The 18,230-nt window shown below is 37.7% G+C and overlaps 1 protein-coding gene across 1 annotated transcript in view; it reads left to right on the top strand.

Annotated features, from left to right (window-relative positions):
* LOC111158733 (opioid receptor mu 1) overlaps nt 1–18,230 on the top strand; it is a 72,226-nt gene that overhangs the window by 51,612 nt on the left and 2,384 nt on the right. The window contains exons 2-3 of the mRNA XM_022520971.1: nt 320–672; nt 1,384–1,904. Coding sequence (XP_022376679.1) covers nt 320–672; nt 1,384–1,904 — 874 coding nt within the window. The remainder of the gene's footprint in view (nt 1–319; nt 673–1,383; nt 1,905–18,230) is intronic.

Here is an 18,230-nt window from a genome sequence, read left to right as displayed (position 1 = left end):
TTGGATATATGACTGAGCACTCCCTGTGTCTATTACATCTATCACAGTGTCTGGCACATTAAAAAAATTCAATAAATCAGTTTGTTAGCTGTTATTATGGCCATTTTTACAGTTTATAAAATTGATAGGTAGAGAAACTTTATTTAGTTCATAGACACTTGATTAGGAATAGCCAATCTAGTATCAGAAACAAGTTCTCCCATATCTCATCTCAAGTACTTTCCACTAACCATTGCAATATTTTTTATTATTGGAAGCTTATCTATATTTCACACTGGTCTCTTTCTAACTTTGCCACTGCTCCTCCTTTACCCCCTAGATACACCAAAATGAAGACTGCCACCAATATCTACATTTTCAACCTTGCCCTAGCGGATGCCTTAGCAACCAGTACCCTGCCCTTCCAGAGCGTCAATTACCTAATGGGCACATGGCCATTTGGAACCATCCTCTGCAAGATTGTGATCTCCATAGATTACTATAATATGTTCACCAGCATCTTTACCCTCTGTACCATGAGTGTTGATCGCTACATCGCAGTCTGCCATCCTGTCAAGGCCCTGGATTTTCGCACTCCCCGCAATGCCAAAATTGTCAATGTCTGCAACTGGATCATCTCTTCAGCCATTGGCTTGCCTGTAATGTTCATGGCAACAACAAAGTACAGGCATGGTAAGTTGCAGGCCTGAGGGGTGAGGGGTTTATAAACTGATGTGCTGGTAAAGTCATGAGTGGTCCAACTTCTTAGTCAAATTGTAATTTCAGTGATTTTTTTTCTAGCAAAATGACTTTGAATGTTTTTAATAGGAGTTCTCTCCTAAATTTTAAGACACTAAACATTTTAAAGAAAATATAATCTATTGTTTCCTGATTTCTCTGTATTGACTTCATCAAAATGATGGGAAAATAAGAATATAGCTCTTACAAGATTAATTAGACTTAAACCCAAAAGAACATTAAGGTGTTTTAAAATTTCAAATGGCTGTCAACACGACAAATTTATTTTTCTAGTCCTCATATAAAAATCATGAACCACCTATCAAAAAGTGGAAAGAATTTATCCATTACCTGGAACCTCCTATAGACTTTGGACAATGATTGTATTTTTTATGTCAACATGGACCCCATAGGGGATCTAGCTCAAGTGAAAGGTTCCATAATTGTTGATTAAATGAAAGCTTAATGTGATCAAAATAGATGAAACATGAGATATTTAGAAAAAAAAAATCTAAAAATAACTCCCTGAAAATCAACAGAGAGCTTTCTCCCTCGATTTCTTTAAACTTTCCCTTATTGGCTTTCCTTAATGGCTTTAAGTTAGCTCTGGTCAAAGCTGTAATTAGTTGTTGCTGCTCATTCTGCCTTATAATTATTGTTTTCCAGGTTCCATAGATTGTACACTCACATTCTCTCACCCAACCTGGTACTGGGAAAACCTGCTGAAAATCTGTGTTTTCATCTTTGCCTTCATCATGCCCGTCCTCATCATTACCGTGTGCTATGGACTGATGATCTTACGCCTCAAGAGTGTCCGTATGCTCTCTGGCTCCAAAGAAAAGGACAGGAATCTGCGAAGAATCACCAGGATGGTGCTGGTGGTTGTGGCTGTGTTCATTGTCTGCTGGACTCCCATTCACATTTATGTCATCATTAAAGCCTTGATTACAATCCCAGAAACTACATTCCAGACCGTTTCCTGGCACTTCTGCATTGCTCTAGGTTACACTAACAGCTGCCTGAACCCAGTCCTTTACGCATTTCTGGATGAAAACTTCAAACGATGCTTCAGAGAGTTCTGTATCCCAACTTCCTCTACCATTGAGCAACAGAACTCCACTCGAATCCGTCAGAACACCAGAGACCACCCCTCCACGGCCAATACAGTGGATAGAACTAACCATCAGGTATGCAGCTTCTAGAACTGGGTACACCTATGGGGGATAACATAAAAATTATAGATTTTTGTTCCAATCCAAACTTTTCAACCATTAGAAGTGAATTAGTAACTAAGGGATGGAGGTTCCCCCCTTATGAGGACTGAGGGAGGAGAGCAAATTATGGTCACTGTGACAGAGAGGTACTTTACATTATTTAAACAGCTCTATGTATTTGTGTATATTTATTTATATATAAAGGTACACCAACTAGAAATCCATAAAGCTACTAAAAATCAGTATCTTCACAGCTGTTGCTTCTATGCAAAATTAATGATGATAACACGTTGTGGAAGTGATGATGTTCTAGACTTCTCCTCATTTTCCCCAATGTTTATGTTTCATGCATATCATTCCAATATCCCTGTCACTTCTTAAAAGTCAGTCCTGTTCTGGCTCTGTAGTTAAACAGAAAGGGTCATCACTTCACTCACTGTGGTGATGGGTGCCAGATGTTCCCAGCAAATCAATGTCACAGCAAAGGAGAAAAGACAGGAAAAAAAAAAAAATGCCAGCTCTAACTTGTTCAGCCATCGGTTTGTCAATTCTTACACCTGAACTCTAGTGGAAACCTCAAACATATCGCTTAATTATTGGAACTAACTTACTTTTTTAACAGTCGTTATACCAGTCAGAGTTAATATGGCGAGGAGTGACTATTTTTTGGAAGATATATTCCCTTGCACAGAGTACAGAGGGCAGCCTGCAGGGAGGAGTCAAGATTTATATACAGTATTATAATCACATGAGAATCAGAAAAGAGAAAAATGTGTCTCTAAGTTAATATAACCTTGATAAGCCACTGATGTGCAAACTGTGGAGTCTGACTAGAAAGTAAATCAAACATACCACTTAACTCTTAATATTAATATAAATAAGTAAAGTTTCAAATAATAATGTCAGCATCCAAAAATCACTGCCTCCATAATTTTATAACACAGAACTGAAATTCAACTTCCAGTGAAGTAAATCCTTGAGTCAGAACCTGGTCAGAGGCCAGGACTGTGAGAACAGATGCCTTTATAAAAATGACTAGGAAGTCTAATTGAGGAGGCAGACGGAGAAGAGCCTTGCAGTACAGAGCAGCTGCTTCCTCTTCATTTACTTTTCTCCAGGTCCCACTCTGTCTCCCCCACACCCACTACAGGCCCCCAGCCCAACCCCGCCCAGGCTCACGCTTTCCTACTGACCACAGGTCTAGCTTAAGGAGGTCCTCATGGTCTGCCATAGGCGACACTAGTCCTCACACCTCTGATACTAAATATTGTTAAAAGGAACACCAGAACTTGGGACCCTCTAGGCAGTATAAGGTAAAGATGGTCGACTCACTGCCAACCAAAGGGAAATTATTAATTTACTTTGTGCCACTTCTAGCTCCATTTCAGACTGAGTCAAAGACAAAAAGAAATCTACTCTGCTTCTTTTCTATTTTTTCCACATCAAGACCTCTAAACCTGCTTCTTCTACTAAGCAGCTCTCCCTTCAGCAGCTATCAAAACCCTGTGAGTAACTTAGAGAGGGTAAGGATTCAAATAGATTTTCTCTGACCTGAGGATAATACATCACAGAATGCAATTTGAAACTCTCAATCCTAAACCAAGGTTAACACATTTTGCCTTGGAACAAAGTACTTCCCCTGGAGCACAGGGACGGAGCCCACTATGAAGTATGGATTCTCCCTCAGTCGGGGCCTGCCCTACCCTCCCTCTCTTGCAGACATGCTGGGGTGTGGCTGTGAGTAGCCTTACCCTAGACCATTGAGGGGCCTCTCATCACATCAGATTCTCTCAGCGCCCTTCCCTCACCAGCTCTCCTGGAGGCACAGTTCCTGGCCTGTCTGATGGAATGCTTCTCCTGAGCTCAGTATGATCATCCTTCCGTTGTCCCAACCCTGTTGTTGACTCCCATGCAAATCCAGCATTTTCACATTTAGTGTGGTTCCTGCACAGCCAGAGAGCAGGGAAAGGAAGCTAATTGAGGAAGCTCTGTTCTAAGTAACTAAAAGATTTGCTTTAAAAATACATCCAATTAGGGCTTATCTTCATTGTTGCTTCTATGAAGCAGGATCAGTGTCAGATAACAGCAGAAACACATTAGCCCTGGAATTGGCTGCCTTCCCAAAATGCCCAGCTGAGAGGGCTGGACAGACGAGTGGCTGCCAGGAAAAGAGGAAAAGGCATTCTGACATACTTGAAAATTAAGATAAAGCAAAGATCTCTTTCACTCATCTCCACTGATGTGTCATCATTAGAATCGCAACGGTTACACAGGGACTTCTGGAACGATACATAAGCCTTTGGTGATAGTTTCAATAATATATCAAAATAATGAAATTATTTGAAGGAAAAATCAGACACTTTATGGCCATGTCTATAGGATATAGTTGGTTAGTCAGACAAATTCAGAAACTGACAGATAGGTTTTTGGGGTTTTTGTTCATTCGTGTTTTTGTTTTGACACCATGACCCATTATGTTGCAAAGCAAAGCTAATTGGATTTGCATGAACTTTTTGACTGCTGGTTTGGACTTGGTACTGTTGTAGATGTTTATGTCTCGCCTACATATTTGTATTTTCTCCAAGAAATAGATTATACTCTATATGTCACGTTTCAAGCGCATTAGTCAACTTCATATTCTGCAGATCAGAGATCCAATATCAAACCTTCCCAGGGTGTCTGTATTCTGACAACTGTACACTGAGACCATGTCCCTACAGCGCAAAATGAAGAGTTGGCAGTTATCAAGGTAATTTCATAAGCCGTGTGAGAAAATTCTGTGCCCCAAATAAACTTTGCATCATTTTTACATAGTTAAGGGTGACTCGGTCAGCTTTTGCTACCTAACAAGTCATTCCAAAACATAGCTGCTTAGAGCAACCATTTATGTAGTTTGCATTTCCGTAGATCAGTAGTTTGAGCTGGGCTGGCCTAGAATGTTCCTCCAGTTTTAGCCAGGCTCAGCCTAGGGGGTGGCACATTAGCCCTGCTGTCCTCATGGTAGCTCCAGGTTCTAGGTTCAAGGTGTGGCAAAACAGACCTTACCTCTTGATGGTAGTAGCTGCAGTTACATTGCAAAGGAATACCTACTTACAGTAGGCACATGCTGCCCTGGACAAGCATAGCTTCTTGAAGCCATGAACCACATCTGCCTTGCTCTTTCTTCTTCCTCCAGCAGCTACCTAAAACAGTGTCTGACACGTTCAAAAACTACTCCAAAAATATCTGTTGAATGAATGAATGATGAGAGGGCTCATGATATTTCAGAAGATAGGGAGGGGGGTGAGGATGACCCCTTTCTTAAGCAACTGATGGACAACCCCAATGCTTGCATAACACTCTGACGTTATTCCAGGCTAACCCTTCAGTAACTGGAAAATATTCATGGGAGGGGTTCTTCCTTTTCTTTTCTCTATTCCTCTGATCAAAATTTCTACTTTCAAAACAAAAAATTGTTACATCTGTGCTTGTCTTCTCATTTTATTTCTAACAAGTGCTATTGATAAGCTGGCCACAAACTGGATTCAGTGCCCTAAAGAGGTCTTGCCCTGACTAAGTATAAAAAAGTAAAATAAAAAATGTCCTCATGTCCTTTTGTGAATTCCAGGGCTCAGGCTCCTTCTCCAGCTGTAAAACTCCATGCCTGATTTATGTTCAGCTCATTGTCTTTATGGCTTCTAGATTTTTATTAGATAGACTTAGGCAAAGACATTCATTTTGCATCTGCTATCCATGCAATTTAATTTCTCTGTACATGTACCAGTCAACAGTTTTTGCTAGACTCAACCTTGCTTCAGAGCTCATCCCCCATTTGCTCAGATCAATTCAGATCAGCTCAGACCTGAGACCCTGGCCACTGCAACCCACCTTCACTGGTTGGCTTCCCACCCCGACTGCATTCCATAATGCATTTCTGTTGTGATACCTAGACTATGTCCTTTAATGTTTAACATTATATGGGAAAAGAAACAACTCTCTTAGACCAGTTGGATTATTATTTAAAGAGTTTGTACTAACCATAACCATCATAATAGTGCTATCTTACATTAGTATCGCAGCATACAGATTAAAAAGTGTGCTATCACCTTGGCTTCCTACAACAAACCTGATGGGTAAACATGAAAAACTGAATGCTCAGGGAGGCTCAATGATCATAAAGATCAAGCCACCAGTAAGAGGCAGAACCCTGGGCTTCTAATATTAATCCAAAGCTTTCCTCTGCTTTCTTACACAATGCCACTTTGTGCCCAAATATTATTCCATGGTCTCAACCATAAGTTCTCAAACCTTATTAAGAGTATAAGTTCTGAGACACTCCTCCAAGAAACTCTGGTTCACTGGGTCAAGGTCAAGGTAGGGAACAAGTATCTGAATTTTGAATAAAACATGAAACTGAAAACTGATTTAAATTGTAACTTTATCCAAATACTGCTAAAGTTACTGTTTTGTCTAACCTGGCTACCATTTTAGTCAAGCTGGTTAGCAAGAATTTTTCTACCACATGAGTCTTGTGTTTAGCAAAACAGTATAGCTATAGAGCTATAGTTGGACAAAGCCTTAGTTTGCTATCAGTGAGTTTTATAGGCTATAGTGATATAACATTGATAAACCTAATATTACGGTACCTCCTGCCAACTTCTTCTCATTAACAGGGCAAGTCCAGCCCTAAGACCCCTGGTTACTGTTTTTAAAGCATTTTCTTGACATTTTAATGCAAGCCACATGTCCAGAAATTAGGAGATGCTTTGCAACAGTATTAACTACAAAACTATATTATCCCCAGCTAAACTAAAAGCAGAAGCCTAATTTTTTAAACCAACCACATCATTCTCAAAAACTACATCTTGATTTTTTTTTATAAAACATCTGTGGAGAGTTAATTTGAGAAGGAAAAGCATTTCAATTCCATCACAAAAGCCCCAAATGGGAATAGCTCACAAAATTACAGAGCTTGATCACATTAATGCATATTTTGTGAATAAAACCAAAATGGCTATTCTTTCAATTCTAGGGTTTAAAAAGAAAATGGATCCAGTTACGTGTGTGTGTGTGTGTGTGCATGTGTGTGCACATGTGCATGATATTGGAGTGCCTCTTTATGTGTGTGTAGCCCTAGAATGTATTTAGATTTTAAATGAATAATATCTTTAATAAATAACAATAAGAATGTCATGTTTCTATAACTCAGCCATAATCTGGGAGGAGAAAATATTGTTTAATTAAAAAATATGTTTATTCATAGAAAACATTTGGTTTTAAGACTATTAGAAATAACACTTACTGCCCAGTTTGTGCCCAGTATATCTTATTTAGCCTCATTATGTAGGGATCTTTATCTCTACAGTTGAGGAAACTAATGTTTACAGAATTCACCTGCCCGAGGTCATAGTTACAAAAGGAACTGTGAGGAATGAATCCAGTTGAATTTGATTTTAATCTATATACCCTACTGCCCTACCAGACTGGTTGTCATTCTTCTCAATGGTAGCTCTTAGAACTAAATTTTAGTATTTACGTACTAATGATTCAAATCTCATAAGGTCTTTATGTAGGCTTGTTTAGATGTATTTGTAGCTATCTGTGTATCTGTGTATAATGATAAACATCCAAATAGATTAATGAATAGCTTGGGAAATTAGAAATTTAATAATAAGGACTTGGGTTATGAATATATGAGTTCCCTTATTTGAACGAAAATTTTTTGCCATCATTAAGGTCGTATTAATTCTCACTGAGTGATACCATTTGCATTTCCACAGGTAGAATTTTTCATTCATGTGAGAGAGTTTCACTGAGTATTTTCATAAATCGTGTTTATTCTACTAGAAAAGGCAGCTTGGTGGGTGATGGTACCAGAAGAGACCAGGACAGGGAGTCAGGTGAATGTTCTAGTGGTCGTGTTTTGCCTGTCCAACATGTGATGGAACAAAGCCCTTCATCTTATAAGAGCTCAGTTTTCTCAACTTGAGCATGAGGGGGTTGAACTATAAGATTATTCTGCATATCAGAACCATACAGTGAACCTTGATGCATGAATTAACTAGCGTTCTTCTTGAATGAATGTTCACATCTTTCAGGGAGGTTAAGTTTCAAATATTAGATTAACTAATATAATTACTGCAGTGTTTTCCTGTGCTTGTTTTTTCAACTGATGTAACTAACTGATAAAATACAGCAATATATTCATCTTTAAAAAACTAACTTTAAATGAGGTGTTACTTATTCAGCTGGCCTTAAGTGGTGAATTGCTATTTCATAATCATTTATCATGGAAAATTTAGTGTTTTGAAACGTATCAATCGTTAGTTGCTATCTATATAGTTTGGGAGCTAAATATGAAAAGTGGATATTTTGCTCTTTTAACTTTCTACAACACATTTATTCTTCCTTCCACCTCTATGAATTTGAAATACAGTTACATAGTATTTTTTTGCTTTTGCATTTTTTTCTTCATACCAAACAAACTGAATGAAGATGACCTATCACAAACCAGTCATTAACTTTTGAATGCTATTCTGATTGCTGTATCTTTTGGTAGGTTGCAATAAGTATTTGCAAATTGCTACAATTTTACAAATGACAAATTATTTTGGGGGTTACTTTATGAGAACTACAAGTTTCTAAAACAAAACATGTCTTGATTTTTCTTTTCTAATTACTATTTCCATGGAAATCAAGAACCTAGGGTCACAACTTTTGTTGCCCTTCTCCCTTTACACTAAGAAATTTCTTTCTTATATAATGGAGTTCCTGGCATTGAAGTGAGTAGAAAGTGGATAAGAGGAGGCTACTAACAAGATTTATTTTGAATGCTAAATAGTTTTAATAGTACTTTTTCAAAACATGAATGGTTTGGGGGCGTCTGAGTGGCTCAGTGGATTAAGCCACTGCCTTCGGCTCAGGTCATGATCTCAGGGTCCTGGGATCGAGCCCCGGATCGGGCTCCTTGCTCAGTGGGAAGCCTGCTTCTCTCTCTGCCTCTGCCTGCCTCTCTGCCTGCTTGTGCCCTCTCTCTCTGTCAAATAAATAAATAAATAAAATCTTTAAAATAAACAAATAAATAAAATAAAATAAAATAAAAAATAAAATCAGGTTGGTAGATTCTAGTTGCTGAAACCAATCCCAGCCCTAGGACAAGAGGAATAAATATTTAAAAAATTAAAAAAAAAAAAAAACATGAATGGTTTTCATGGTACATGTCCAAAAGTTTATAATGCCAGCTCTCAAGATGTCATGAGTTTGATCTTCTGCATTACCAGTGATGAATGCTGAAGGAACAAATACCCATAAATATTATTTTACTAATCATATCTGAGTGGGAGGTAAGTTTAAGTATAATTTAATGTTATTGTTTTATTGCTTATGAATAAAAGAAAATGAACTACTTTTTCTTTCCATAACAACTGAACTTACTAGGAATACATACAAATAAGTAATTAGCCTGATAAATTAGCTCCCTATAATTAACAAATATTAAATAAATATAAGCTGAAAGTTTCATTGTGACTTAAAATAATGGCTCTGTCAGTCCAAGAATGAATATTGAGAAAAATAATTCATGTCATTTGTCTATAAAGCATAGTATTTATAAGGAAAGAAGGAGGGAAGAAAGGAAGGGAGGGAGAGAGGGAGGGAGGAAAAGAGTACATTTTGTGTTTGAAATCAGCCACATTCTTTTGTTTTCTGTACAGATACCAGGAATCCTAGGGATACCAGAAATCTAGGAAATCTATCCAGTCCTACTTGGTTGTTTCCCCTTTTTCTACCTACATTATCAAATCTTCATAAAAGTCAAAAGAGAAAGATAAAGAAACGATCCAGAATTCCAAAATGGTATGCCTAAGTCCCTTAAAGCATAACAAATGCATAACTTTTTCTTTTTGTGATGAGATATTTACCTCTAAGACATCTGATTGAAAAACAAGAAAGCAAAAGCTATGGAAAATGACATTAAGAAATAAGAATATTTTACTCAAGAAAGATCATATTTGACAATATGATCACTTATTTAATCCATCTTATAATTTACCAATTTAGCAAGAATATTTCACTCTTGCCGTTCTTTTTTTTCCTCTATCATGTTAGCCAAATTGTCTTTATATTCAAAAATCCCCAAATATAATTATATATGGGTTCATTCAAATTCAAAACGTCAACCTAAAAAATGCTTTCTTTGAATTGCCCTTGGGAAATAGAAGAGACACATGTCACTCCCAGAACTTTACCATGCTGCAGAGGGATGGAAGCTTGCAATATGGTTACCATATACTTTAACAACTGAAATTTTTTCTGGTTAATTCAGAAATTCAGTGGGACAAGTAGACTCTCAAATGACTACACTATACATAAATATCAACATCTAAATCCCATTAAGGCAAATGGACTTATCAAGCATATGCAAAATATTCACAGTTCTTAGGTGATTGTAACGGGAAAAATAACACTAGAGATCGTCCAATACAAACTGCCTTATCCTACAAATGAGGAGTATAAGCCAGATACACACTTTTATAAATTCTGTGCCTTTTTTTCCCAAATATTTAAAAGATGATAGTGAGAATCTTTTCAAGTATCTGGTTTTCAAATAGAGTTTAGGAAAACTTTTATGACTAAAGAAAAAGTCAGGCTAATATGTATTATATATACTCTGGTATCTGTAAATTTATTTAAAAATTTCAGCAGGTAAGGGAACATTTTATAATTAGATAACAATAGCAGATATAATATAAAATCCTAAAAGTTTAGGTGGTACGTTTATTTATTTAGATTCTACCACTGACCAGGTCCTGAAACTCTCCAGTTTCAATGGGTACATCTGTGAAAATGATGATAATTGTAGCAGCTAGCACTTAGTTTTCATGGAATGTAATATACCATAGTCCACATACTTTGCCAAGAAACTGGCTAGCATTATTATTCTAAGCCAGTCAATGAGGCTTTACACTTTTCATCTCCTTTCTTCTCTTTTCCCCAAGAAACTGAATTACAGCTCTTGTAAAGGAAATTAAAAAGGAATAAAAGAATGGTGACAAAAGGAATCCTAAGTTTGGTCCTAGCCAAGGCTTCTCAACCCTGGTACTGGTGACATTTTGAGCTGGTTAATTCTTGCTTCGAGGGAATGTACATTGCAATGTTTAGCAGCGTCACTGTCCTCTATCCATTAGATGCAAGCAGTAGCCACCCACCCCTAGTTGTGACAGCCAAAATGTCTCCAGACATTGCCAAATGTCCCCTGGTGTGGGGTGGCAGGGGTGTGGCAGGGAGAGGGGAGGAATCAGTTGAGAACTATTGATCTAAGGTGACAACCACATTTAAATGATGAAGAAATTAGTTGTGATGTCTTTAAAGCAGTGCCCAAAAATAGGAGTTAGATCCCAGGCATCCTGAGAGATACCACACTGATTTCTCAAAAGAAAGCTTCCTTCTGCACTGCTAACATTGCAAAGATTAAGACTCAGTATTAATGAAAAACAAGAGGAAAGCACAATTCTTCAAACCTTATTTTATTTTCAAGCTTCTCTCTCCGAAAAAAAAAATCTTCAGCCTAAAACATTTTTAGAAAGAATTAAAGGACAGTAAGTGTGAAGATACTGTTAAAGGATAGTAGGATACTCAGAATAAGGTCAGGTCTCCTGAATATTGTGAAACATTAAGAGAATTTGTAAATGAAACACAATTAATGAAACATAAATCATAACCTCAGAAGCAAAGAAGAATGGGCGACATTCCTGGAAAACTGGGGGAAAGAAATAGAGTCACAGCTTTAATGGCAACTTTGCAGCAACTAAAAACCTCTCACTGAATATTTAGCTTTGCACTAAATATTTTAGGACCTAGAACAAATTATTAAAATTTATTTTGAGAACGGAAGCAATAACCTGTAGGAGGCAAGATAAGCTAAGAATTATGGTAAAAGGAATCTTGTGTTCTTAGAGGATACAGAACAAACACGGTGTCATTAGTGTTTTTAGCAAGAGATTTGACCAGCTCTTGCAGTTTTTAATAATGCTATAATATGTTGAATTATGATCTGGATATAATGGTATAATGAGATAGGTTTATAAGCTTTGGCAGATTCCCATCTTAGGAGTCCCAACCAATGGAGGAATGCTGAATAACCTAGATGCTAGGATAAGGGAACAAACATACTAGAAGAGTAAGCAAAAATGACAGCTAGAGTAGTTACAAGGGAAAAATTTTACTCCAGAAATCCATCTATAGACACACAGAATGTGAGTGATAGCAGAATGAAAAATGTCATAGATTTTATTTCATGGATCAGCAATATGATATAGGCCATCTCAACTATTGCAATGATAGATAATCATATCAACAGAAGTCTAGTATCTAGAGCTTAAGACACATTAACTTTAATATACTACATTCTTCAGGAATGAAATACGCAAATTAGAATATGTCCAGAGATGAGCAACTAAGAAGGTGAAAAAAGTTAAAATTCTTCATTATAACAAATAGTTGAAGTAACTGCACATGGTTACCTGAGAAATAGGACACTCGGAGAGGACAAGAGTGTTCTCTTTGTATACTTGAATGGATGTGAAGAGGGAATTGGACTTATGCAGTACAACTCCAATTAAAGCCAACAGGTGGAAGCTACAGGGAAAGGGATTGTAATGCAACCAAAGAAAGACTTTTCTAAGACTTGAGATACAAAGACTTCTTTGTCACTGGAGGCCTTGAATGTTCAAGCATCAGCATTTTGCCTCCATGGAAGGGAATGTGGCCAGAATTTGGGTGCTAAGATTTGATGTCTAAGGAATCAGAACAAATGACTTTCTATAAGGATCTTACAGCACACTACTACAGTGAAATGTTAATATACGTTCCATGAGAAAATAGCTCTTTACACAAATTTTCAGAAATGTTGCACGTCTTATTTTGGTCATGGGGACTAGTACTGTGTATTAGCATTGTAAAGGCTTTGAAAAACCCTGCTTTGTGTGTGTGTGTGTGTGTGTGTGTGTGTGTGCCGCATTTACTTCATATATAGTATAAATAGGTTTCTTTTAATATATGTATTATATATATTAAATATATGTGTATATATATACATGTATATACATATGTATATATGTGTGTGTATGTGTGTGTGTATATATATATATATATATTTGCATTTTGTTTTTTAAGCTCAAGTTCTCAAACTTACCTGTGTAAGTAAAGGATAGTTTCAAAGGTGTTTCAAAGGATGTCTCCTAACATCTCACAGAATGGAGCTTTCACCAAGCAGTTTCAAAGCCCACTGTAGACCGTAAGTGCTAGTTAGGCACAAATATTTTCAAACTTCAATGTCCTACTAGAATAAATGGCAACATCCTTTTATCCTCTGTATTAATAAAATTGATCATTGAGCTCTTAGCCTCACTCATTTAAAATGTATGGCCTAAATACAAACAAGATACTGAAACTTGCTTCAGTTTGAAATCGAACAGGTTGTGTTTTGTTTGGTTTTCACTTTTGTTTTGCTTTGTTTTGAAATTTGCCACTTTCTAGTTACAATCCTAAAGGGGAATAATGTCTATGTAGCTTTGGGATATGTTTTCACTGATTTAAACCGCACATTGCTAAGAATAAGTCTCATAATTGGTACATTCTTCTGTTTTGAATAAAATGACTTTGAGGAAAATAGGTTTCTTTTAAAAATCATCTATACTCAACAGTGAGATGCATTCCAAAGAAGTTGAATAATTACAGTCTTTCTTGTGAAAGAACACAAGACACCAGAGCCTGGGCTCTGGTGCCAGGCTGCCAATAACCAGCTATGTGAGCTTGGCATCCCATGCCAGCCTTTGCATAAGAGATCTTCCCAAGCAAGACATCCCTGATCTCTTTTATCTGACAACAAATTAGGGCTCCTTTCTGGTTTTGACTGATCACCCTATTCAGACACTGGGGACTAGTTTCTCCTAGTGAACAACAAAAGTAACCACCAAAGCTTCTTTTCATGAGAGAAAAGATTTATTATATTGAACAAAATAAAGACACATTAAGAGCAGGAGGAAGCATATGGCACAGTGAGTCAGGATCCTTTGGAACTGCCAGATTATTTCACTTCTCCTTGAATTCTCCTTTACCGAAGTTTGACCATGTGTCACTCAATATGTCTATTTAGGCAAAGGAGCTTAGAAAAAAATGATGAGTTCTATATCATTGAGGTAAATGGAGAGTTTTGTCTATTAGGCATCAACTCTAGGGTTTTTTTGTGGCTTTGTTTTTATGATTCTATAATAATGAAATTTTGAAGCCTATTGCTGGCTGAAACTCTGATCAGCTTCAAAAGTACCCAACTCTGTTATTTGTTTCATTTGCAACTTTGGATGCATCACAAATAGGGAAGAGAAAACAAAAGTAGAAAAAAAGTGGCTGCAAAAAAATAAAAATAAGAATATTGAACTATCTTTCTTTGACCAGTACTCAGGCATGTCACTTTACCTCTTAAGACCTCTGTTTCCTTCCATAGAATGATGACATTGGTTAAAAAAAGACAAAATAACAATCTTTTAAATTCCCTTCGGCGGTAGGAAACCCACTCCAATCATTGTGTGGATAGAGAGTAAAAATGCCTCAAATCAGCTCAGTTTAATCTAAAAACTTTACAAAATTTTATTGTTCAAAATAAGCTAAAAAATAGCCCAAGAGGATTTGTTAGTTGACTTCCTAGAAAAAAAAATAGTTCAAAAAACTTTTGACAAAATTAGAAAACTGATGGTAGATTAAAATAGTGTATCAATGTCACATGTCAAACTTACTGAAATGTGTATGTATGGTCATGTTGGGAAAGAATCCCAGACTCAGGAAATAGAAAGGAGTTACAGGTTTCCAAAGGAGATATCTCGACAAGCAAACAGTTTTGGCACCATTCCATGGGTACCAAAAATATACAATGTGATTCAGTGGACCAGAGAAAACAATTTACTACTCATGGGACTGCAGGAGCATCAGCGTGGGAGCCCTGATTCCCTGTCCTTGTGTCCCATGGTACAACACAATGGGCCCAGATTGTTACTATGCGCACAGTGGATTGCACCCAGCTGAAGAGCTCAGAGCTAGGAGTTCAGCACCTTTTGTAGCAAGGAGTAAGCAAACCAATCCTCTTTCCTAGGAGCAAACAATCACAAAATGGCCATGCTGTGGTCCTCATACAGTCAGGCAGCAAAAGTTCTTAATTGACTATGTGACCATAGGAAGAACTCAGAGTCAGAAGATAGACCTTGCAACACAACTCAGTCAGCAAGAATGTGTAAGGGTGCTTGGAGAACTATCCTTCCCAATAACTTACCTGTCAGCTCAACATATTTTTGGCTGAACTCAATTTTCAGATGCCACCTATAGCAATTTGGATTAGACATACTGATGGAGGCTAGAACCCAAATCTGTTCTATTTATTTCAATCTATAATTGATTAAACTTATTATCCACAGAATCATATCCGAGGATGAGGTTAATCTATAGTATTAACCTCAGTCATCACTCTAGGATCTATATTCAACTGAATAAGTCCCGGGCTAATAGGTCTTATTTCTGATAACCATTTAGCTTTCTTTCTTAGAGTATGTATAAGCTGTACCACCAGTGTTAATATTAATTCAAACACAACAAATTAATTCAATCATATCAACAAGAACATAGTCTAAGGCCAATCAATGATCCATTTACAATCAGAGAGTTTAGCCTGATCTGCTGATCTCCCATGGCTTGTTCCATCTCATTGGCTATGGTAGCTAAAATAAAGGATATGTTCTTGACTGTCTCTACAATGTGGAATTGGATGATGGGGGACAATTTTCACACTGCTACATGAAAACAGGAATCTACATATCCCTCAGGTCAGACAGCATTGGACAGCCCTCTTTATCTGGGGGCCTAAGAAAGGGAATGTGATTCAAGGAATGGTGTCATTGCGAATAATTGCAGGAGACAAAGAAGAGTTAACCAGCAGCCCCCACCATGCCCAGTAGAGAGAAATCCTGTGGCCCATTCTCTCCACATACAAACATATAACTGACGGGACAGGTTACTTTAGTTCAGAATTTGTTGATAAGTTTGTTTTGGATCATCATTACATTAATCTGGATAGTCCATATGGGCAGGGTCATCAAGTAATTATAGCCTTGATAGCCATACATGGCATAACCCAAGAGCACTCAGGTGTCAGGAAAAGCAAATTAATTGGTATGACCCTAACTAAAGCAAGATCACATCTATCTGTGCATTTGTACATGGGCAAGGAGCTTCACATTTAGGAGTTTTCTTTGATAACATTAGACACAGTAGAGTCACTCAGGACCATCCAAACACTGATGAGTTTTCCTTATCCCACAACACATAGACCTTCTCAGCAGTTGGTCAAGTTGTCAGTCAGAGATGCTTCTTGTCTCAATGAACCATGTGATTATTTTGCCAGGTTGTGGAGCTAGTATTTGGAGACAAAGAGAGGGTTCATTATTTCCCTCTCCCAGTACCTCCAACGTTTAAGGAGTTCCTTCCCCAACTCAAGTAGGTAATGGTACCAAGGAGGCATGCAGAGGCTTTCTCCATGGAGGCTGCCTCCTCCTATGGAGCTTTAAAGGGCCCCAGGGCTGGGATGTTGGAACAACCTCCAGGGTTATGGGCTGCTTAGGCCCTCAGTCAAATTTGTCAGATTTTCTGACTAACTTTCAGACTCAACAAATACATACATTGATAAGGTACATATTATCTCCAATGCCTGAATGGTGCAACTGTGAGACTGCCTTTCTGAAAGGAGAGAACCATAGTTCTCTTCTCTTTACTGTCTTCACAATCCGCTTCTGAGTTGTAGCCCACATTGCTCCCAAAATTTTGATTTGGATGGTTGGCTGGTCCCCGTATCTTATCAGAATGCTAATTCTGATTAACAAGCTGTTAACAAGCTTTCCTGGGCCTTCATATGAGTCAGCATCTGCTAACTTTATTAGGGCTTATCAAGATAATATCATCGATGTGGTAGGACCATGTCACCAACAAAAAGAGAGGGTTTGTTCTGTGTGTCAACCTACCTATTGGTGGCAAATAGCAGGAAGGTTCAAGTATTACTACTGCAGCCCAGTATGTTCTGGGGTCTCAGCCAGGTGAGGGATTTGGGTCTTCCAGGGGCTAAAGCATTTGAGAAAAGGACATGACCAAAGTCCAGGATAGCATAGCAGGTGCCATTATGGGCAATTGCTTCAGTCATAGTCACAATGGCTAGAGTAGCCAGGATGTAGGAGCACCAACTGAATTCAGTTGGCAATTATCCTGCATAAGCCTCCATATCGCCTTAGCTTTTTTCGCCAGGGACACAGAACTATTATATTAAGATACAGTGTTTTTCATAAGCAGTATTACATTTAAACTGTGATTTTCCTCTCCTTCTCCTGGAATTCTAAATTGGGTCTTTTCTAGACCATGGAAGGGAAACTGAAGTGGAGGTGTGATCTGTTGTGCATGCATCTCCCTCATCACCCATCCACAAGAGGCTCTTCCATATCAGGAACATCTCCCTTGGAGAACAACCCTACACCGAACAAGCATGTAAATTATCAATGCCAATTATACATTCAGTCTTGGGAGCAACGAAAATGGTGCATGACAAGGATCCAAACAGTTACTTTTTTTCTCATTTTATTCTGTTTCAAATCTGGCTAATTGAATGTGTAGTCCTCACCTCTCAAGAGAACCTAGCATGTTAGTCTTTCAGGCACAGATATAGATATATATATATACACACACACACACACACACACACACACACACACACACATATACACACATACATACATATATATCTCTTTATATTCATTTTATATTCATTTATGTGTGTGTGTGTGTGTGTGTGTGTGTGTGTGTATTCACCCCCCCTTACCTTTCTCCCCTACCCCATTCTGACCTTCTAAGGATATGAGGTCTCTGAACCCTGCTGTAAATGAAAATACTTTACCTCATCCCTTATCTTTAAAGATTTTCAAAGTATAATACAGAAATGGGGGTCAGACAATAGGAGTTCCAAAGGAGATATTTTACCTAAGACAGCCACATGGCTTCCTAGCTCCTCATTAAAGGGAGATTAGTCTTCACAAAAGAATCTGGTTCTATGGAGGCACACAGAGTTTTATTTGTAATGAATTACTAACTGCCCCATTGGGGCCTGTCGTAGCCTTATATGTGGACTGCATTTTTTTGACAATTATCCCATCTGCCTCTACTTGCGATCCCGCAGGTTAAGAGGCATATCACATTGCCTTATAATTTGGAGGACGTTGGATGGTCCCATCTTGGCCT

This window comes from Enhydra lutris, unplaced genomic scaffold (genome assembly GCF_002288905.1).
Source record: "Enhydra lutris kenyoni isolate GAN:26980312 unplaced genomic scaffold, ASM228890v2 scaffoldscaffold62, whole genome shotgun sequence".
Lineage (NCBI taxonomy): Eukaryota > Metazoa > Chordata > Mammalia > Carnivora > Mustelidae > Enhydra > Enhydra lutris.
The sequence above is the reverse complement of the archived record's forward strand: the minus strand, read 5'-3'. Positions and strand labels throughout refer to the sequence as shown.